Source organism: Alternaria viburni (assembly GCF_023758015.1).
Source record: "Alternaria viburni strain BMP 2772 chromosome Unknown scaffold_3, whole genome shotgun sequence".
NCBI classification, from domain to species: Eukaryota; Fungi; Ascomycota; class Dothideomycetes; order Pleosporales; family Pleosporaceae; genus Alternaria; species Alternaria viburni.
Window position 1 is genome coordinate 342,475 of NW_026055772.1, and position 21,190 is coordinate 363,664.

Here is a 21,190-nt window from a genome sequence, read left to right on the forward strand (position 1 = left end):
GATGAGGCTGCTGTAATGAGTACGCGGCGTGCGGCCGTTGGACAGGGCCTGGCGCGGGGAGTGAGCTGTCGCTGTCGGTACAGGGGGGCTGTGGCGCGCAGACAGCGTGGGCATTTGAACGCGCTGCAGTCGACGATGGACGAGGTTTAACGTTGTGAAGACTGGCACGCTCAAAGCTGCCTGGTTGCATCCGGCCAGCCCTGGACGGGAACGCTGACGCACCCGAGGCGCATTTCAGGCACGAACCGACGCCTGCCAGCGCATCGCACAAAGACCTGCTATCTCCCGAACACGACGAATCGCTCTCTCATCGCATCGTCAGCTGCGGCCTGCCGTCTTATGGAGTGGCTTCAACTTTCTCCACGCCCTGCACACCTTGTCTTGTGATAACGATTGATCGCCAGCTGCGCTAGCTTCCCTCTGGGGGTTTGCGCACCACGCCTACATGCCCGGCATGTCGGCACTCGTGCAGAAGCAATTCTCATGCACATCCTGCAAATCGCAAGTGAACACCCCACGGACTTCATCCCACATGCTCATGAGCAGGTTATTGTCTGCCGCGTCGACGCTTGAGGGTCGGCACGGTCTCACCTCAGACGGGTGCAGTCACTCAGTCATCGCACTGGTAGTCTGCTGCAGGTTTCCTAATTCACTGTGCATCATAGCCCTTTAGCCGGTCGAAACATCACTGAGACGCCGTGACAACGGGAGCGCATTGCCAGAACTGTAATAACGTAGGGGCGCAGTACTGTCCAATGTAACGTGACGGACGGCTCTCGATCACGGTTCGATCTTGACGTCGCGCCAGCCCTCGCAATCGACTGACATCTCTTACGTCGACTACACCAGCAGCAGACACCTAGCAGCTCCTTCACAAACTCACACAGAGTCACCAAGGTAGAAAAGGGACAAAGACACGTGGCAGCGATGCAATTTCAAAACCGCGCCTCCAGTAAACAACACGTTGCGCTCCTTCTATATCGTCCAAGATCCGAGCTTCGCCCGGACTTCCAATGCCCCGAACCTCCGCTGATAAGATTATCTCTGCATCTAATCAGATCGAATTTTCCGCGCTAGCACCTTCACGAACACCACCACTCCACTTTACGCATCCTCAATACCACTTCAAGTATCGATGTTCCGCGACCAAGCACTGCCAAGTACTTGAAACCGCCTTGGTAGCCTTGTCATAGGTGCGAAATGTAGAAGGCGGTTCCAGTGTCCTGGTCCTGGAGGGTCGGCAGTGGCCTGTGGTGGCCTCAAGACTGCGGCTCTGTGGATTTATACGAGTGGTGAACGGGAAGAATAGGGTTCTGGATGTTCGAGAAAGTATAAGAACGCATTGTAAGACACAGTGATTGGGCGTAGTAGGCCTCTTCGCTGATCCTTTCTTCTCATTTCTGGTCGGACTGCGCCATCGCTTCGGTGTCAGACAGCATGCAGTTCCTCTCTCATCCCAAGAACCAGGCTACCGACTCTGTCGAGCCCGCCGATATGTCTCATCCAGCGGCCGATACAGAGAAAGGCGTACACACCGATGCGTCTCACGACAAGGCTACCGATCAAGAAAGTCTCTCCAGCAACGCCCAAGCCGGTGTCAAAGCCGTCGAGGCGGCGGCAACAGTATGGACGAAATACCATCTCATCGGCGCCTATGTCATGTCGGTCTCGCTCTTCTATCTCCATACCTCTGCTAACATCTGCACAGCATCTGGTGGATCTACTTTGTCACCGCCCTTCAAGAAGTCGTCATTCGCGCCATGAACCCATACGTGACCAGCGCCTTCCGTCTCCACTCCCTTACAGCCGCTACAGGAATCATGTCCTCCATCATCGGCGGGTTGTCTAAGATCCCCCTAGCCAAGCTATTAGATATGTGGGGGCGGCCACAAGGGCTTTTGCTCTCGCTGTGCGTGTGGATGGTGGGATACATTATGATGGCTTCATGTAAGAACGTGGAGACGTATGCTGCGGCTCAGGTGTTCTCTTCTACTGGGTATGCAATCTACATCTTTTGCCAGCCGAGGTTGGAAAAAGTATCGCTAACAAGATTTCAGATCACAAGCAGTATCCTACATCCTGACCGTCTTCATCGCTGATACCTCGACCCTCAAGAACCGCGCTCTCATGCTCTCCTTCGCAACCTCGCCCTACATAATCACAACCTGGATCGGCGGTCCCGTTGCACAATCTGTGCTCTCCGGGCCAGGCTGGCGCTGGGCCTTCGGCATCTTCACCATCATCATCCCCGTCGTCGTTACACCTCTCGCTGCGTTGGTTCTCTTCAACGACAGGAAAGCGCGGAAGCAGGGTCTACTTGAACCGCGTAGCATCGACTGGAGCGCCGCAGCCATCAAGAAGTTTTGCGTCGACATTGATGCTGTTGGTATCCTGATTCTGGTAGCAGGCATGGCGCTATTTTTGCTGCCGTTCAGCTTGTACAGCTACCAAGCAGAGAAGTGGAAGAGTCCTATGATCATCGGAATGATTGTTGCTGGCTTCATCCTACTCATCGCATTTCCTATCTGGGAAAGGTTCTTCGCACCTGTCACATTCATCCCGTACAAACTGCTCCTGGACCGCACCGTCTTCCTCGCTGGTATCATGTTCGTATTCGTCTACTTCAACAGCGCGGTCTGGGGATCGTACTTTGGGTCTATGCTGCAAGTGGTCTGGAACCTCAATGTGACTACCGCCAGCTACGTCCAGAGTATCTATCGCGTCGTATCCTGCTTTTGGTGCCTGGCGGCTGTCGGACCGGCAATTAGGATCACCGGGCACTTCAAGTGGGTTGCCGTCTTCTTCGCACTCCCGATCGACATCCTGGCCCTTGGGCTAATGATCCACTTCCGGCAGCCGGGCACATCAGTGGGTTTCATCGTCATGACGCAGATCTTCACTGCGGTTGCAGGAGGCACAATCGTCATCGCAGGTGAGCTGGCTATGATGGCGCCATCAGACCATCAGCACATGGCCGTCATCATCGCCGTTCTCAACCTCTTCTGCTCTATTGGCAGTGCAGTCGGAAGCACGGTTTCGGCCGCCATCTGGACTGGAACTTTCTACAACAACCTTGTGAAGAACGTCCCGGCTGGCGTCAATGTTGCGGATATCTACGCTTCGTTGCCCAACCAGCTGTCGTACGAGTGGGGATCGCCTGAGAGGACTGGAATTGCGCAGTCCTATGCCGATTCGCAGCGACTTATGCTCATCACGAGTATCTGTATGTTAGGATGCGCTCTTATCGCCGCGGCGGGATGGCGCGACATCAACGTCAAGAACATCAAGCAGGTGAAGGGACGTGTTGTGTAAGACTTTTCGTCAGACCGGCATTAGATGGCTACCGAGATATCATCACACGATGATCTTAAGACAATAACGAAAGAATTTATGCGCATAGACAGGTAGCCCCCTTCATAGATGTTTCAAAACACTCCAGTCAAAATACTCGCACATCATCAACTTCCAACACCCACCCCTCCTCACGCACACGACGCATAAACCGCATCCCCGTCCCACATCCTTCTTATCGATATCCCACCCCCATGATCCTAGCGTGCATGAACGTCAGTCGCGTCTGAGACAGTGCCGGGCTAGGATGTCGTCAAACAATGCGCCAGTTAGATCCCGGCTGTCGGTGTTTCGTATCGCACCACCTCCACATTGAGCGAGTAGACAGACGTCAGATAGCCATTTGGCATCGTGGAAGGAGATTATTCAGGGTAGTGGGATGTGGGATTAGAGGATGTGGTGATGGAGAGGGGTATTGGAGGACGCGTGGGTGGAGGGGGCTGTGCTTGTAGGGTTTGGAGGCGGCGTGGTGGGTTGAGGGTATGTAAAGAGCGAGATGGGAGCATGATGGGAGTAAGACACTGCTCTTCAGTCATTCATTCATTTTATCCACTCGTTCTTTTCCGATAGTTTTCGGTCCACAGTCTTTTCCTTCAACAACATGCCTTCCTTCGCGTTCTGGAAGAGCAACAAGCCTGATCCGTCCAAGGCACCTCTGCTCACTGAAGATGCAGCAGCTCAAGACTCTAGTATGGTTATCCCTCTTGTAGCCAAGAACCTGGATCTGAATCCTGATGGAGAGGATTCTGGGGTCTTCCTCTTCGACGATGACGCCATGCCGCTGGAGCCTGAGCAGGTACTGGAAGCCGTGCCTCTCATCGCAACGCCGCCTGCTGGAGAGCGGGAGCCTTTGATGCAAGAGCCTGAGCGAGAGGTCCAGGTTCCGGTCAAGAACTACTCGAAGAAGCTGATTTTGGACGACAACGAAGAGCCACCAGCGCCACCACCAAAATCGTCGCCATTGAGCCAGCCTCAAGGCACTGCTGCGACAGAGAGACTCGTTTCTGTTGCGAAGGAAGAGACAGCAGCGGTCCAACATGTCCAGGAAGCCGTTCCACAGCAAGAAAAGCCTGCGCCTTCCCCTTCTGCGCACGACCAAGACAGCGCCCTTAAACGGCCAGTGCCTACCGCAACTACCAGTGCCACGCAATCCCGCGACCGAGACTCTGGTGTGTATGTCTCAGACGATGACAGCCTCCCACCACAGTCCCGACCCACGTCCCTCGCTCTGAATGACACCCATCATCAATCAAGGAACTCATCCATCTCTTTAAAGCACGCCGCATCGACATCGACCTCTTCCCCACGACAACGCACAGACTCGATAGCACGCCTGAAACGGCCTGCAGAGTTGAACCTAGGAACGAACCCGGTGTCTGACTCCTCCAAGCCACGATCCGAGCTGGAGAAGCGGTACGACCTTATCCGCAACTCAAAGACGCAGTCAAAAGCTGCTCTGCGATCGCCTACAGCGCTTCTACAGGAACGACTGAACATGTCGGCGAAGAAAGAGAAGGTCGAGGAAGAGAAGACGCGTGTTTTCACACCACCACGGCAGACGACGAACGGGTGCTGGCTGCCGGGTCCAGGCGCACAACTAGGCGCCTTCACCAGCACATCCGTTCGTGCGCGAACCGAAGCCGGCAACCGACCGGCGTGGTGGTGCAAAGTCGACAAACTCGTTGTATTCGACGGCATCGATGCTGGTAGCGATGAGGATGTAAAAATCCACACTCGCTCCAGCAAGGGTCTGAGCATCGCGCGCCGACGTGGCGATATGGAGACTATCGTCATTCCGATGGACTGTGCACATTGTCAGGAGATGCTCAACCGCCATGAGTGGAAGTACGATATGCGCGTATGTAAAAGGAGTGTGTGTTGGGATTGTAAGGAGAGGTGTAAGTGGGAGTCGGAACAAGAGAAGCTTGCTCTCGAGGGAACTACAGCCAGAGTGGATGGCAACAGGTACCGGGCGGATAGTTTGTTGCAAGACGAAAGACACGATGAGGAGCATATGATGCAGAAGGTTGGTATTGAGCAACATCGGCCGACGAGCCCGATTGAGGCATTAGGTGGGATCGAAGAGAGACTGAGCGCGTAGAGATGACGTAGCTTGAGATGGAAGTAGCAACGTAGATGGACAGATACAAAGGAGAATGTTGCAACTTACATCGTGAGCCGTCGATTGGCTTTAGCAACAATCGAGTATTATGACACTATGCATTTTTGACCTTCGACGAGTGGCGCTACGCGTCAGTCATTTACCTCAGTCCAAATCCATAGCATCGTCCATGTATTCGAAAGGCGTATCCTCAATCTCCATGCTTGTATATCCATACGACGTCTTGGGCTCGAAGTCTCGACTGGTCAAAGTACCGTTCGTAGTACCGTCGGAATGCTGCTGAACTGCCTCATGAGCAAGATCACATCCACCAATGATGTTTCGCAACATATGCTCTAGCTGCAGATCTTGGAGCGACATATTCGCGCGCGCGTCGCCGCTGGCTATGTTTGCCTTGCTATCAGCATCTTTCCACGCGTTACGGTATTCCTTCGCAATGCCTAGTTGTACGCGAACATCTTGTAGCCCCAGCGACCCCGCCAATGGACTTTTCTCATCATCTAGCGCTTCTAGGAGGTTTGCGTGGAAGGCATGCGAAGCCATCGGCCGCGTTCGGTGCAGATCGGGATTGGTCTCGTAGCGTAGGGCGTTGAAGTTCGTGCGCGGCGCAGAGGCGGAGACGGAAACGCCGAAGATGGCGAGACAGTCTGTGATGTAGCGCTCGAGCAGCGTGTAGAATTCGAAGAAGTCGACTTTGAACATGGATTCGGCTTGTTTCTGCGCCGTGTCAGTCTCGCGACGGATGGGGTGACGGGGCTGATAGCTGCTTACACTCGATGCGCCGCTTCCCATTGCGTGTTGAGACTGGTGGTATTCGTTCTCCTGCGCAGCTGCCTGTACGATCTCCATGGTGCGGAAGTAGGACACCATGAGCATCTCGGCTTTCCAACGGACGCGTCCCAGCAAACGCGTTACGCGATCTTTGTCCTGTTTGAGCTTCTCGGCTTTCGATTGGGCTAGACTTTCGGCAGGCGTCTTTGGTGCATACTTGGACGTCTTCATGGTGCCAGTGATATGTCTCGTGTGAGTCGGGGTAACGGTTGAATTGAGCTATGGAAGTAGGCATTCGTCGGGCTTTCAGCTACCTAGGTATCCAGTCATCGATAAGCACTGGCGGAATAATGAGGGTTATCGTTTCGAGTACATCGAGCTTTCACGGCGCTTTCACTATGCAAGTCAGGCATCGTACGGTTTCAATGTGGGCGCGGGCTGTTGCGGACGTTGTGGAAAGCAAACCGCTGTAGATGGTTCGTGCCGAGGCTCGTCGCTGACTCAGCTCACACTTGGATAGTCAAATACCTCCATCTGCGATCGCTTGAGGTGCAGGTACAACGCTGACATCCAGCACCACCCAAGAGACATGCAGTGTAACATCGCGTAGGATATGATGCATATACTCGCAGGCTCTGATAGGTGGGTGCGTCGCTGCCTGGAAACTATGCCAGCCGTGCCGCAGCCACGCATTTGGTTGATATGCAAGGGGTGAGTGAAGCTTACCTAGTTATATGCCGACCAAGCTCGATGCCACTCACGATATTTGCTACTCTACAATGGCGCGCGCAACCCGAAAGCGAAAGGCTGTCAATTATGACGACTACTACGACACGTCATCGGCCAGTTCCAGCATGTCTCGAGCGGGTTCCATTAAATCGACCCGTCAAAATAACAAAGGGAAGAATAAGAACAAGAAGAGGAGAATCGTAGCATGCGACGATTCAGACATCGAGGAAATACATCCTGCCTCCATTTTCAAGACGCCTCGAAACCCTCGAGCGACGTTCGAAGGCCTCCCGACTGAATTGCGTCTTCAAATCTACGATTACCTACGCGACGTATTACACATCCACGTGCGCAGACGTGGAAAGACAAAGGGAGCAGCTCCATTCCAAGCTAGAGAGCCACCGCCGTTCGTCTGGTATCCCTGCCGCCGTACCAATCCGAAGACGCGGTTGCTGTGTGCGAATCCCGAGTGGTCAGGCATGTGCAAAGAAGAAGATCGTTGCAGCTACGAAATCGATGCTCCACGCGATCCTCGAGGACCCTGGGCCCTTATAGCGTCCAACAGGGCCATCCGCAATGAAGCCAAGGAGCTTTTCCTTCGTGAAACCGTCGTGTCAGTCAATTCGCAGGACCTACAGCCCTGGTTAAACCATCTGATCAGATGTGCTCCGCAGCGCATCAATCATCTGCATCATATCACGCTTACCGGCCCGCACGAATGGAGTAGCATGTATACGTGTCTTGTGCGATTATTGCAAGAACGCGTACCGAATCTCACAGGGCTTGGATTCCAGTTCTACACTCACGGCTGTCACTCCATCGACATACATGAGATATCTCAAAACTCAATCCAAATCGAGCAGAACGAGTGCAGGAATTGGCTGGTTTCGAATCTGCTGTCTCAATTCGAAACACCTATCGCGTTTGCTCTGGAGGCCATCATATGGCATAAAACAGGACCATCGCAACGTCTTGCTATTCGAATGATTTCGCAGGATAGCGAAGATGGCGAGGACGAAGCTGATGTGTATGTTGACATCGATGACCCGGGGAAATGGGCGGAGACAGGCCGGCAGGCGAAATGGCGGAGATTTTGGCAGGAGCAGAACTACAAAAGGGGACAATGTGATTTACATTAGCAATTGGCGTACTTGGTATAAATGGTGTTGCAGTTTAAAACGATCCGTCCACTACTCATCAGATAATGGTGACCTCTTCTTGCTCCATATCCTCCAAACGGGCAACGTCCGCGAACTCCGGGCAAAGCTCTTTCGTTTGGCTTGTGTTATATTCTCCCCACGGATGCACAAAAAGCCCCACTCTTCGGTATAGTCGCTGAGACAAGTCGACAGGTTCCAAGATGATACCGAGTAGGTACGCCGGCTCCCATTCTATCTCGGCGTTATCGTCTACGTCCCAACGACGATAAGCCTCAAGAAGTTGAAGCACACAGAACCAGCAGCCAGCGCACAATTGTCGGCCGTCGTCAAAATTCTCAGTCCATTCGCTGTAAAGAACCCATTGGTTAATATGCGATGCTCCGTTTCTTGCTGGTCTGTTAGAGGCTTTTCGCATGTAGCATGCGAGCTGGAGACGTCCGGACGATATTCTCCCAAATTGATCATCCTGAACATGCTCTATATGCACTCCGAGGACATGCGCGGGTCGCTGGTCGGACAGCTGTTGGAGTATGGGTCCTAGCCATAAGAATATAACACGTTGTTTCAATGAAATCCAAGACCACGAAGGTGCTATTGTTGAGGATTAGACAAAGTCCGACTGTTGGGTACGAGTAGCAAAGGAGCTTACGAACCTCCGCGGCCTTTTTGAAGCAACACTGCTTGATCGATATTCCACGCCAAAGGCTGTGCCCAAAGTAGACTTCGGACAAGATCCCTGTACCAGATACCACCCACGTACCGATCTTGCAATTTCGCCTCGAATGCTCTTGCTAACCCCGATATGGCGGGCAGTACGTCTTCGTCGTATGTGAACTTGCAACCCGAAAACCATTGCGCAAGAGCTAGCCATCTCATGTGATAATCAACTGTTTCTTTACCTTTGTCCAGGGTATTCAGTCGCCCGAGAAGACTAGATAGTTTGAACGGCAAGTCATGGCCCCAACCAGTTCGCACAGTACGATTCGGTGCGCCTTCCGGATGTAATTCGGTGGTGACTAGTTGTGTGCACTCCCATCCAAGCAGATCGTCAAAGTAAATAGACTTGGGGCTTAAAAGTCGTTCCTGGAAAACCCAACCGCGCGACATCAGTACTGATTGGTTGATACGTTCTACCGCAGTGACTTCGTGAACAATACGAGGGAACCTCAGTGGGCCCCATTGAAAGTCCATGTAGAATGATGCGAGGCCGATTGAGTTCGATTCTGTATACAGTCCTGTTCCAGGTATATTAGAGGCCCTTGTCGCTCCCACGTGCATAAATGCATTAGCGTATATTTCCCCCATGGACGATATCTCCTGGTCACAGTCCGTGGGGTCATCCTGGATGAGGCAAAGTGCATCGATCCATATGAAGGGTACACTTAGTCTTCGACACAAGTCAATAGCGTCTAGAAATACTGCCGGTAATCTATTCGGTTTGATGCCTTCAAGCAGCTCATGCAGATTCGAAGTCAGAAGCTTAGGCATGTCTTCGTTCTGCCATCTGTGACTCAAAGTGATGTATCTACGGTCCTTCTTGTCGGAAAGTCTGGCTGCGGTTGTAAGGTGCGGTAGATCAGCGGTTGAGACATCGATGAGTCTGGTCGGTACGAACGTACCAGTCCTCCCGAGCTTCTCCTGATGACAAGTATAATGTGTTTTCTCGCATGTTTGTATCCATTCAGTGATGGTGCGGAGATGTGCTTCGTCGCCAGTCCAAGAAGTCAAGGCTGTCGTGACACGTACCGGGGGCAGCGCACTGAGTCCACATCTCCGATACACGAATGGCGTTCCATCCAAAAGATTGTACTCGGCGACTTCGAGCTGTAGTCCAATACCACGGTTGTCGAGACCCATGTACCCAAGAATTGAAAAGTTGATCAGTGTGAGGCCGGGCAGATTCGATGCGTCGTAGGATGGGCAGTTTGCTATATGTTTAAGACACGCTTGGAAACGACTGTCTCCAGCAATGTTTTCGATACCGTCCTCCGACTCCAGGAAGGTGAGGAAGTGGCAACAGAGCAAGCATTTTCGCTTTGCGGCTTCGGCGATGTCTTCCAAGGTATACTCAACGGGGACAATTCTTTTGGCATCCAGATCCTCAGGCAGTGTAGAAAGCCTCCTGCACGTAGCACAGAACGTCGGGTTCAGCGTCTCAACACCCTGTTCTAGTTTGGACGGATCGGACGCTTCGCTAACGCTGGAGGTGGACATGACACGATGCCAAAGAGTGAAGAAGCAGCCAGTCTGGGCATGTTAGTGGGCTGAAGGTAGAGGGTAGGAATGCGGGGTCGCAAGTGCTGCCTTCATGCAGGACCATTCGGGGCCAGGGCTTACACCACGTGTTGGGGGTCGGCGCTAGGGGCGCTCACGAAAGTTTTCCTGAGTAAAGTAGAAGATTCGATGCCTTATTCAAGACGACCCTATGTCTATACAAATGCAACGCGACAACAAAGTGCTTGCTAAACTACCCGATCCACCACATCGCATCATCATCCCATGAGGTATGCCAGTCCCATAACCCCTCAAACGCCATGGCTTCGTAGTCGACCTAGAAGGTGCCAGTGACCCTCTTGACCATCTTCCTCATACCCTCACCACTGATCTGCACAGCACCTTCAAGTTCGGCACTACGCAGTACCTCCAGGAACTCCTGGTTCTCGACTTGTTCGCTGGCGCCTTCTCGCACCTTCTTCACGAGGTCGTTCATGCGCACACTCTGGCCAGCAGAGCCGAGCTCGTCGAGCGAGGCAAGAACCGCACGCTTGAGGTCTTCTTTCCTGCGGCGGTCGCTGGTCGATGTACCTTCGGTGAGGAGCGACATGTCGATCAGGCCTGTGCGTGCATCCGTAGCTGCTTGCTTGAGCGCCGACTTGATGAGACGGACAGCCTCATGAACATCGTCGGCTGTGACTTCCTCTGATAGGCGCATCTTGGCGTGTGCTTCTGCGAGACGGATCATGGATTCCAATTGACGTGTGGTGGCCGTGATTCTTCGTTCTTGCGAGCGGATATCGGCACCAAGGCTGCGCATCGCGACGTATGCATCAACGAGAGCCTTTGATGCGGGCTCAGTAATCTTGGGGTGGATGTTCGAGCGCGCGTATGAGATGTAGGCAGTCAAGAACTCGATAGGCATGACCTCGTTCTTGTTAGCATTCTCGGGCGTGTCTTCAAGATACATGCCGACCAAATGGCGAGCCATGCGACGATCGTTCTGCTCATCAATGCGGTCCAAGACGAGGTACACCAGGTCGAAACGCGAAAGCAGCGTAGGCGGAAGATCGATGTTTTGCGGAACGGGAAGGTTGACGTTGTACTTCGATCCGATGGGGTTGGCAGATGCCAGAATTGAGGTACGGGCGTTGAGGGTGGTGATGATACCAGCTTTGGCGATAGAAACCGTCTGCTGTTCCATGACTTCGTGAAGAACGGATCGCGTTGCCTCCGACATCTTATCGAACTCGTCGATGCAGCATACACCGCCGTCAGACAGTACCAAAGCACCGGACTCAAGCACAAGCTGTCTGGTCTCGGGATCGCGGGTGACGTATGCAGTCAGACCAACTGCAGAGGAACCCTTTCCAGAGGTGTACACACCGCGCGGTGCGATCCTGTGTACATACTGTAGGATCTGAGATTTGGCTGTGGATGGGTCACCACACAGTAGGACGTTGATGTCGCCACGGTATTTTGGACTGCCACCCTTCTCGAATTGCTTGTTCGTGCCACCGAAGAGTTGAAGCAGGATACCCTTCTTCACATCGTCCATTTCGTAAATGCTGGGCGCCAGCGAGCGAGAGAGCAGATCGTAAACGTCAGGACGAGCGCCAGTAGCCTTTATCCTCTCCTCTTCCTCTTCGGAGACCTTGCGGGTCTCTTCAATATCACCAGCTGCGTGCTCTGCGAGTTCCTCTTCGATTGTTGACACGTCAATGCCCATTCGCTTCTTGTCAACCTTCTGGATGTGAAGGGCGTCGACGTAAGTCTTGAAGATGTTCTTTACGGATCGCTGGCGCGGGTTGATGCGAACTTGATTGCACTTGAAGATACCAGTGATCTCGACGCGGTCACCGGCTTTGCAAACGTCGACGAGCTCATCGTAGGCACATAATGACACCGAATGAGGTGTTTGTCCGTCCGGCATGTCATCCGGTGTCTCTTGTAGCTTGATGACCTGTTTGTTCGCGAAGCCGGAGCGGTTGTGCACGATCTGCATCGAGTTTGGCGAATCGCATACGGCGCGCGGGCACTTGGTGGGCTCGGTGATCTTGCCACGGTCGATGTCGACCCTGACAGTATGATTGCATACAGAGCACCGGAAGAAAGCTAGCAACATTAGCGAAAGACCTTGGACATTCTTGTGGCACACTTACCATCCTTCATATCCGGGATGATGGGCGTGGTCCTGATTACCAGACCCTTCACACTGACGAGCTTGTCCATATCGCCAGGATTGAGCTCACGCAAGTTGATGGTGTGATCGAGACCGAACGGCCTAACGTTGTACGTCTTTTGGTCGACCTCGCTGACCAGGTTCGGGATCTCTGCGAACGGAGCCGGAGACGGGGCGCCAGGTGTAGGGGCATCGGAACTCAGCATGGGTGGGAGGGAGCTCGAGTCACGAGCCCTGGGCTGAGCAGCACGCTGTGCTTGTGACATCTGGGTTCGCAATTCTGCCATGCGCTTCTCAGCAAGTTCGAGCATAGTGTCCTTGATCGCCACGTCCATGATGGGGATGATTTCGTTCGGATAAGCTTGCAGTTGATGCCAGAGTTTCCTTGTCGGCGGGTAGGACTTGAGATTGCGCGCGTCCAGGTTCAATGGCGTGACACCGAGCTCCAGCATCATCTTCATGATGTCGACATATTCCCTGGCCATGGCTGGGTGACTATCTGGAAGACTCAAGCCCTCGGCCAGCTCGCCATCCTGGACCATGCGATACTTCCTTCGGAAGTTCATCAAGAAGTCTCTCATGGCATGTCTGGCATCGACAAGCGACACATTGGTTCCCCAAATGACTCGAGTAGAGTTGCCACCCAAGACATCTGCATCTGATGTGTCGGGATTGATGTTGGAGAAGGTCGGCGCGTCCGAAGCCTCCTGCACGGGCATGCCATTCTCGTCGACAAAGAGCCTGCGCCGGCGATTGGTAGAGCTGGTGCCGAAGACGTCTGAGTGGATGTCGCTTCGTCGATTGCGGGCTGCAGACTCGGAGCCGCCCACGAAAAGGGCGCTGCTACTGCTCCCAGGGACATTCTGGGCATTGCGGGCTCGACCAGGGCTAGAGGAGGATGCGTAGTGAATGGGCGATGAATCTAAGTCTGTTAGTGGTGCGACAAGGAATTCGTCTCAACTCCTACATACCCCCAATCGTCATGGCAGACGCCTTTGGTGTCGCACCGCCATCACTCTCTTCGTCACCATTCGCTGGCCCCGAATTGGAGGGGTTTGCAGGCGACGAGCGGAAGAAGAGCGGGGATTGTGTCGAAGTGGTCTGGAATCTTGCATTGCGAGGAGTCGCTTGCGATCCACGTTGCGACGCCTGCGAAGCCTCTGACTGCAACTGCTCCTCTGGACCTACTGGCGCTGGGCTGCTGTCGGATATCTGAGAATTCTGACCACGGGCGCTTCGCCGTGGAGTCGCCGACGCTGAAGTGCGTTGAGAGCGGCGCTTCTCGGGAGAAGACATGGTTGCGGTGCTCTATGCGGCAGCAACGGTGAATGTGTTGATGTTGCAGAGGGGTTGCCAGGGAAGGTGGGCTCGTCGCGCCTACTCCTTTCGCAGCGACGCGTGGGACGCGTTCTAGGCTAGTCTGCAAACGGACGTAAGTGGTCTTGGCATGACAGAGGCAAGTCCAATTGCAGGCCAAAAGACGACTGCTACTGGAGATGTCTTTCTATGAAAACCACCGAGGTCATTCTGCAAACACCAAATGCGATCCGACATCATTATGTGTACACATGTAGACCACGCTGTAGACTAATTCTACTAGTGGGGCAGCTAGCCCCGCTGTGAACAAATGTTTACAAGCAGGCAACGACGAACAGCGACACTAATCAGCTCAACTAAACCTCCAATCCTCATTCTCTACCTTCTTCAACTCCAAAATACCTCGATCCATACCCAGCATCAATCTTGATTATGGCGCCTCCCTCCAAACTCGCGATCGCAACTGGCGTCGTAACCCGCCTTGTCAAGGAAGAAGCCAGCTACCACAAGGAAATTGAGCAGCAAGAGGCGCGCATCAAGAAGGCCGAGGCCAATGAGGGAGATGAGAACGGCGAATACACCCTGAAGCAAGAGGTACAGAGTCTCGGCAATCCTGATACTAAACATGATTACTAACTGCGGTGTAGCGTCAAGCACTCCAGGAGACCAAGAACGTCCTGCCTGGTATGAAGACCAAGATTGAGCAGGCAGTTGAGCGACTGGAGGAGGAGCTTGTAAGTTCAGGATGCTATGGGCTGGGTATCCCATACTAACAATCTGTAGGAGAACAACAAAGAAGGCGGCGCCCAGGCATCACCGGAGGAAATCACCAAGGCGAAAGAGGCTGTCGAAAAGGGCAAGGCGGCCATGCGTGAAACTTCTTAGATTCGTAACTACCGAAGAGATAGTCGGTACCGCTGCCGTATGGTAGTGGTACAAAGATGATGGAATGATACCCGAACACCGCGCTATGCAATCAAATCATCAAAGAATCATCATCTACATGTGGTCACGATTCGTCCATCTTGGTGTCTGTGCGATCTTCGCCATCCTCCTCCCCATCTTCAAGATCCTCGCCCTCTTCCAGCCCAGAAGAGTCACCATCATTGGCATCTCCTGAGTGTGCCCCAAGGTCCGCCATCTCTGTGTCATCGGCGGCACCAGATCTAGCAGGTGAGGGCGCGGCGCTGGCTTCCCGTGATAGAGGCTTCAGGCGATCTTGTGGTGGTACGCGTAGTGACGAAGAGCCGTCTCCGCTCTGGCTGGCATGCCCAGGTGTCATGCCACCATCTGGTCGCGGTGTACCGGCATGGCTAACGTCTCCTCTGGAGGTGCTGCCCTCGCCTTCGCCATCTTCGTCACCATCCTTCATCATGCCCTCCTTGCGCTCAGCCTCCTCCTTCTCGTCCTTGATCATGCGCAACATGCCGCGTGCTTCTTCCTCGATTCGTCCGAACTGCGTGCGTCGCTCCTTCCAGGTAGCCTTAGCCAACCGGACTTCTGAATTGAGCTCCTCTATCTCCTGGTCCAGCTTCTCGTGGGCGTGTGCTTGCTCGTCCCGTGGCTTCAGCATCTTGCTGTTGGTGATCTTCTCCGTGAGCTCGTCGTACGTCTTGCGCACGGCCAGCGTCTCCTTCGCCTCGACCAGTCTGACGCGCAGGTTCTCTATGTTCTCGCGCACGTGCTCCTGCTTTGCCTCGATGGCCGTCTTCTCATCGGCGTAACGCGCGCGCTCGGTGTGATTGCTGTTCGTGGTGAATTCGGATCGAACAATCGCAAAGTCCAGCAGTGAAAGCTCGTTCATGATGTCTTTCCGCCATATCTCGATCTTGTGCGCTTGTTGCTCGCGCTCGACAGCGACTGCTGCGGCCTCTTCCTCTGCGCCCGAGGCATCCGGGGGCGGGGAGGGGAGTTGTCTGGGGCGCGCATCCTCGAAGAAGTCTGGCTTAAGTATGCGACTGGCCGTGTTTGTGTATGGGCGTGCTTCGACAGCTAGTAGGCGGGCTACATTGTGCAGCGCATCTGCTGGGATTAGTCGGAGCTTTGTAGTGAATGGAAGGCGCCTTACCCTCGTCTGGTTGAGAAAGAAGACCCCAGTCGTTGATCGCCATATTTTCTGAATGGTCGAAGAACAGGGAGATGTTGTTTGTGGTACCGTACGTCGTCTTCGTCAAAGTCGCGATGCTGAGGTCCAAGAGTTGAATCGATCAACGCGTTTGGCAGGGGTCCGCTAGCGCCTGACCAGACGTCAGAGACCAGTCCACCACGCCTTCTACACTTTCACTCACTCTTGCCTCTCATCACTCTCCCCTTCATCGCTCCGCATCGTTCTGGCAAGCGTCACTCTCACAACCAGCTTCTTGATCCGGACTAGCCCACCAACATGCTGCCGTGAGCCCCGTGGGGTCCTCAGCCCCATCTACGGTTCACGCCGCCCTCGTTCGGCCTGTCCATGATTCACATTACATAGACGACACCCTATCAACGAACACCGACGAACCTGTCAGCAAACCACCTCTCTACGACCAAAACCCTTCACATCCCGACCCGTTTGATCTTCGCATTCCGCCTCACAACACCATCTTACGCAACGCTTTTGGATACACACTCCGTATACACATTACCGTCACCATGCCCGTCGCAAGCCTCTTCGAGCTGGCTCGACAGCGCCTCATCAAGAATATCGATATGCTCCGCGACGTCGGCGATCTACCCTACTCCTTCCTCCAGCCAGTCCTCCGATTCATACAAAGCCCCGATCAGCTGCTCGAACTCGAGGCCAACTGCCCACAACTACTCGGCGAGACGGGCGAGATATGGCTTCGCTTTATCAAGCGAGACATTCCGAACTGGGAGACGAAGCCCCATGAGCCGCGCGATCCTCGAAACTGGAGCAAGGTCTACCGCAAGTTGAAGAAAGATGCAGAACTGGAGATAGAGGCGGATAAAGAGGCCCTCAAACAGCAGATGCAAGCGCTGCAGAAAGATCGCGGACAGAACAAGACCTTGATCGTCGAGACCAGGTTTGGATACGGTTCCGGCGCAAGCAAGATGTTCACTGGACGCACTACCAGCAGCTGGGGGCAACCGTCGGGTGCACCTTCAAAGACGGGCAAAGCCGCTTTCGACAAGCTGAAGCGCGGCATGTTCGACCATGGCCGTGAGCGCCCGAAAGCGAGCCAAATCCCAGCACATCTTCTAGCTCAGCGAAAGACCAACGTCAGGCAAGCACCGGCAAGGATGGTTCGAATGGCGGAGAATGAAGCTCCGAAAAGTATGGTAGTGTCCAAGCAAGCTTCGGCATCCGTTTCCAAGAAGCCTGACACTCAATCCGCGCCGTCGCTATCCGCGAATCGCCCGACCATTACACAGAGGCCTGCACCGCAGCAACGCAATGCGCCGCCACCACCCGCGCGTACCTCCTTGCCGCCTGGGATGCACTTCAGCGCACCCAAGCCGAAGCCGACGAATGCGCAGGCAGCGGCCGATGCGGCGCCGAAGAGGAAGAGAGTAGAATACAATATGTTTCATACAAAGAAGAGGAAGATTTAGAATGTTTTTAGGGTTGATGTTGGCACGAATAATGTACAAGAGAGATGAGTACAATCAGGTGTATTGACGGTGGACCCTGTATCAGGATGTGCACGTCTCGCTTTTGATTTGGGTATCACTCAGTGCTTCTGGAGTTTAGGAGCATGCCCGTTTGCGATATCAGGAGCTGCATTTATCGGCGTTGCACTTTGGGTAATCATATCTTTTTTTGGTCTGGGACCATAGACTTCTTCCATGTCTGTACATTTATTATTACCTCTTATCAGTCACTTTTCCGTTCTTATGCTGTGTTGATATGTGAGGTGGTTGAGATATCGTCGAGGAAGACTTGAGATGGATTGATCACATGCAAACGCGCAGTCTTGGCGCTAGCAGGTGAACGCGCGCGAGCAGTTGACACCCAACAACCGTTACCCACGAGGTCCGTCTGCGCACTTTCAATATCTGCGCTTCCCCCGCTCGATCGAGACGCGCAAGCTGCGCAGTCAGCTGAAACGGCGACACCATGGACGAGCTCAGTGTCGCTTTCAGCGCTCTCAGTCTGCACGGCCCCAGCTTCTTCCGGATCCTTGACTTGCCTCTTGTAAGTAGTGTGCTCTGACGCACGGTGCAATGATCGTATGCTAATTGCGTTCTCAACTATCAGGAGCTGTTCAGCAGCGTTTGTGACCACTTAGACGACGACTCATTGCGAAAGACTCGACTGGTCTGTCGCACTCTCAGCCATCGTTCGGCCTTCACTTTTGGGACGCGCTTCTTCACTCATCTTGTGGTTATACCCCACATGGAGAGCTTAACCGTCTTGTTGCGCTACGCTCACCACCAGAGGCTTTCGCGGTTCGTGAAGACTCTATCGATCAGCGGCGAAACTGGTCCACCTTCGACGACCTACGCCGGCATACCTGCATCGACCGTGGAAGATATGCTCACCGAGGCGCTTCGGAGTTTCGCGAATCTGGAGACCATTCGGATCGATACCTGTTCGTACCTGCGCTTGGAACACCTTTCCTCAGAAGCGACCGGCCTCCGTTGCGGCCCAGAGAGACTCCGTATGGAACAGCTTCAAGGCAGCTTCACCGCCCTACATCACTTGATCCAAGTGATGATGAGATCTGTGGAGCGAGCTATGGTTCGCGATAAGATTTGCCTCGGCTTGAGTTTACTTTTCAGAGGCTGGTCTACGTTGGCTCCATCGCCCAGAGCATATGAGCTTTTCGACCTCAGCTTACCTTATTGGAAGCATTCTTTGTCGTCCAGGGTTCTAAGACTTGAGGTTACTACCATGGATACCGGCAGATGGTCTCACAACCTTGCTGCTTCGTGCTCGTCATTGCAGGAACTCAGCCTGCTCCCTCACCGTGGATGTATCAGGTTCAGCAACGCCCAGGGTGGCTTGGATGTTTGGCCGCACCTTCGGTCCCTGGCTATCTATGACGGCTGTATTTGTATTACGAATGCTGTTCTTAACGACTTCTTCAAGATGCACAAGAATACATTGGTTCGTATTATACTAAAGCATGTCTCTTTGCAGCACGAGTCCTGGTCTGGAATACTGGAGACTATCTACGAACTACCGGCTCTACAAAATATGTGCTTTGCTTGGCTGAGTCAGAGTATAGCCTATCCAGCGCTAGAACCATGTTCGGACAGAGTGTCGACATGTCGACAGGGGGTCGCGTGTAGCAATCGATCAGATGTTTTGCTCGTCATGGGAGCCTTGCTTCCAGTTCCATACACCTTCGAGTTCGAATACCCTGGCGGCATTGACTATCGGATTGACTTCACACTGGCTAACGCTGCTCTGTTGTCTGCCTGGTCTGTCGCTTTGTCAACTGATTCCCCATCCGCTCCGTGGTCGAAGTTGCGGGAGAACGTAGAGAGAGTATGCCACGGAAATAGCAATATCTTTGCGTTGGTATAGCACCAAAATGATAATCAAGACAGATACGGTGACTATAAATTGTGGGTATGCCACGTAGCTTTCCCAGACACAGGGTGCTGAGGCAGCTGGTCAGAAGTCAAGCAACGACTCCGGCTCTCAGAAAGCAAGCTACGTATGCATTGCCGGGCAGGGACTGGCTGAGAAGACAATGTACGCAATAATAATTACATAGCCTACTTTATCTCGTAGATGACTAGGTGACGTGTCTTCCATGAATTTCCTTGGGCACCAGGAATGCTCTCCGCTGCTGGCTTCCCCTGTCGTACCTTCTCTCACATCAGGTTCAGGCTTAGCGTAAAAGCGCACGACCCAGGTGTTGACAAACGGGCAAGAGCGTCTCGCTCACACGACCTCTCACCTCACATCGACGCAGACCCTTCAGTCTCATTCCCGACTACAGCAGAGATTTCGCCGCAGTCATGGTGACTACTCGCGCTCAAGTCAAGGCGGCCCACGGAGAAGAGCCGCCGCAGACATTTCGACTCCTCGACCTCCCCGCTGAGATTATCGGTGACGTTTCCAATCATCTAGCCAACGAAGATCTCATCAACGTACGCCGCGTGTGTCGCGCACTAACAGCACATTCCACCAACGCTTTCGGACTGCGCTTTTTCAATCACCTCGTCGTCATCCTTCATCCTACCAGCCTTGGCACACTCCTCGAAATCTGCCGCCATCCTGTGCTGTCAAGATATGTCCATGAGTTGACAGTGAGTGGTGAGCGCATCGGACACGGCATAGCTCTTATAAATGGTGAAGAGGTACACGAGAAGAGGCACATGGACTCACAGACAAGCGTCGAACGCTCACGCATGGATCTCATGATTCTCACCGAGGTCTTCCGGGAGTTCAACAACTTGAAAAGTATCCAGATTGACGTTGAATCCTTCCGCGGGCCTCCAAACATCGAGAATGGTGGAATCGCGTTGAGATGTGGACGAAGTTCGATGTTCAGTCTGGAACATTCAGAAGGCAAGTCTTGGGACAAAGGCGATGACAATGGTTACAATCGAGTATACTGCATGACTCTACAAGCAATAGAACAGGCTGAGGTGGAAGAAAAGATCGAGTTGAACCTCGAGTTCTGGAACTCGTCCAGTACTGGAGTGACTTTCGAATACTTCGACAACAATTCCAGATACTGGCGTGAGCGCCTCTGCAAGAAACTACGCTTCGTCTCTACCACGAACGACATGGATCCTGCCTGGATTGGACAACTGCTTAGCCTAAGCTTCGGTATCACCAAGCTTGAGTTGAGTCAAAACCACACCCTTCTACCGCTCGCTCGCGAACCGGCGGGAACTTTCTTCTTCCCCGGTCTACGTCATCTCAATTTCACTGAAGTGGTTATCTGCCACGAAGAGCTGGTCGCATTTCTGCACTTGCACGCATCGATACTGGAGGACGTTGTGATCCAATCTGTCGGTTTACAGCATGGCACGTGGCACCAGCCACTGCACATTCTCGAGACCATGCCCAGCCTCAGGAAACTCTGGCTAAGTATGTTACTTGAGCAGGCGCCGTATCGGGATTCTTCAACAGACACTTTGGATCTGAACTCCGAGACTCCCGGGTTCTTGAGTGTTGACGTGCGAGAGGATATCGAGCTAGCTCTCAGTGCCATGCGCGCCCATCCTGGTACTGATCCCTCGGATGACGATATTGATGGTCCCAATGGAGAGTTGTATGAGTATGTGGTACACTACGGCAGAGGCTGGGCTGCCTTGGATGGGGATATCGACTTCAGGAACGGGCAATGGCAGCTGGTGGACCATTCGTCGGAGGTTCGCCGGGTTATCGCCGAATGGATCCTGGGAAAGGCTGGATAGACTGGTGAAGTTCAGTGCGAT

At 53.5% G+C, this 21,190-nt stretch overlaps 8 protein-coding genes across 8 annotated transcripts; 5 read left to right on the forward strand and 3 right to left on the reverse strand.

Annotated features, from left to right (window-relative positions):
- Positions 1-1,437: 1,437 nt before the first annotated feature.
- Positions 1,438-3,312, forward strand: J4E79_001741 (uncharacterized protein; the record flags this gene model as incomplete). The annotated part of the gene is made up of 3 exons (XM_049350647.1): positions 1,438-1,661; positions 1,709-1,996; positions 2,058-3,312. 3 exons carry the CDS (start codon positions 1,438-1,440, stop codon positions 3,310-3,312), a joined length of 1,767 nt encoding a protein of 588 aa, XP_049214486.1.
- A 640-nt stretch (positions 3,313-3,952) lies between these two features.
- J4E79_001742 (uncharacterized protein) lies at positions 3,953-5,452 on the forward strand (the record flags this gene model as incomplete). The annotated part of the gene is made up of 1 exon (XM_049350648.1): positions 3,953-5,452. The coding sequence occupies one exon, from the start codon at positions 3,953-3,955 to the stop codon at positions 5,450-5,452; it is 1,500 nt and encodes a 499-aa protein (XP_049214487.1).
- A 165-nt stretch (positions 5,453-5,617) lies between these two features.
- J4E79_001743 (uncharacterized protein) lies at positions 5,618-6,475 on the reverse strand (the record flags this gene model as incomplete). The annotated part of the gene is made up of 2 exons (XM_049350649.1): positions 5,618-6,190; positions 6,245-6,475. 2 exons carry the CDS (start codon positions 6,473-6,475, stop codon positions 5,618-5,620), a joined length of 804 nt encoding a protein of 267 aa, XP_049214488.1.
- A 4,209-nt stretch (positions 6,476-10,684) lies between these two features.
- J4E79_001744 (uncharacterized protein) lies at positions 10,685-13,825 on the reverse strand (the record flags this gene model as incomplete). Its single annotated transcript, XM_049350650.1, has 3 exons — positions 10,685-12,462; positions 12,510-13,451; positions 13,501-13,825. 3 exons carry the CDS (start codon positions 13,823-13,825, stop codon positions 10,685-10,687), a joined length of 3,045 nt encoding a protein of 1,014 aa, XP_049214489.1.
- A 453-nt stretch (positions 13,826-14,278) lies between these two features.
- On the forward strand, positions 14,279-14,731 carry J4E79_001745 (uncharacterized protein; the record flags this gene model as incomplete). Its single annotated transcript, XM_049350651.1, has 3 exons — positions 14,279-14,440; positions 14,494-14,580; positions 14,630-14,731. 3 exons carry the CDS (start codon positions 14,279-14,281, stop codon positions 14,729-14,731), a joined length of 351 nt encoding a protein of 116 aa, XP_049214490.1.
- Positions 14,732-14,855: 124 nt separating this feature from the next.
- J4E79_001746 (uncharacterized protein) lies at positions 14,856-15,957 on the reverse strand (the record flags this gene model as incomplete). Its single annotated transcript, XM_049350652.1, has 2 exons — positions 14,856-15,868; positions 15,915-15,957. The coding sequence occupies 2 exons, from the start codon at positions 15,955-15,957 to the stop codon at positions 14,856-14,858; spliced, it is 1,056 nt and encodes a 351-aa protein (XP_049214491.1).
- Positions 15,958-16,477: 520 nt separating this feature from the next.
- Positions 16,478-17,398, forward strand: J4E79_001747 (uncharacterized protein; the record flags this gene model as incomplete). Its single annotated transcript, XM_049350653.1, has 1 exon — positions 16,478-17,398. One exon carries the CDS (start codon positions 16,478-16,480, stop codon positions 17,396-17,398), a length of 921 nt encoding a protein of 306 aa, XP_049214492.1.
- Positions 17,399-19,326: 1,928 nt separating this feature from the next.
- Positions 19,327-21,169, forward strand: J4E79_001748 (uncharacterized protein; the record flags this gene model as incomplete). The annotated part of the gene is made up of 3 exons (XM_049350654.1): positions 19,327-19,347; positions 19,393-19,490; positions 19,714-21,169. The coding sequence occupies 3 exons, from the start codon at positions 19,327-19,329 to the stop codon at positions 21,167-21,169; spliced, it is 1,575 nt and encodes a 524-aa protein (XP_049214493.1).
- Between the last annotated feature and the right edge of the window lie 21 nt (positions 21,170-21,190).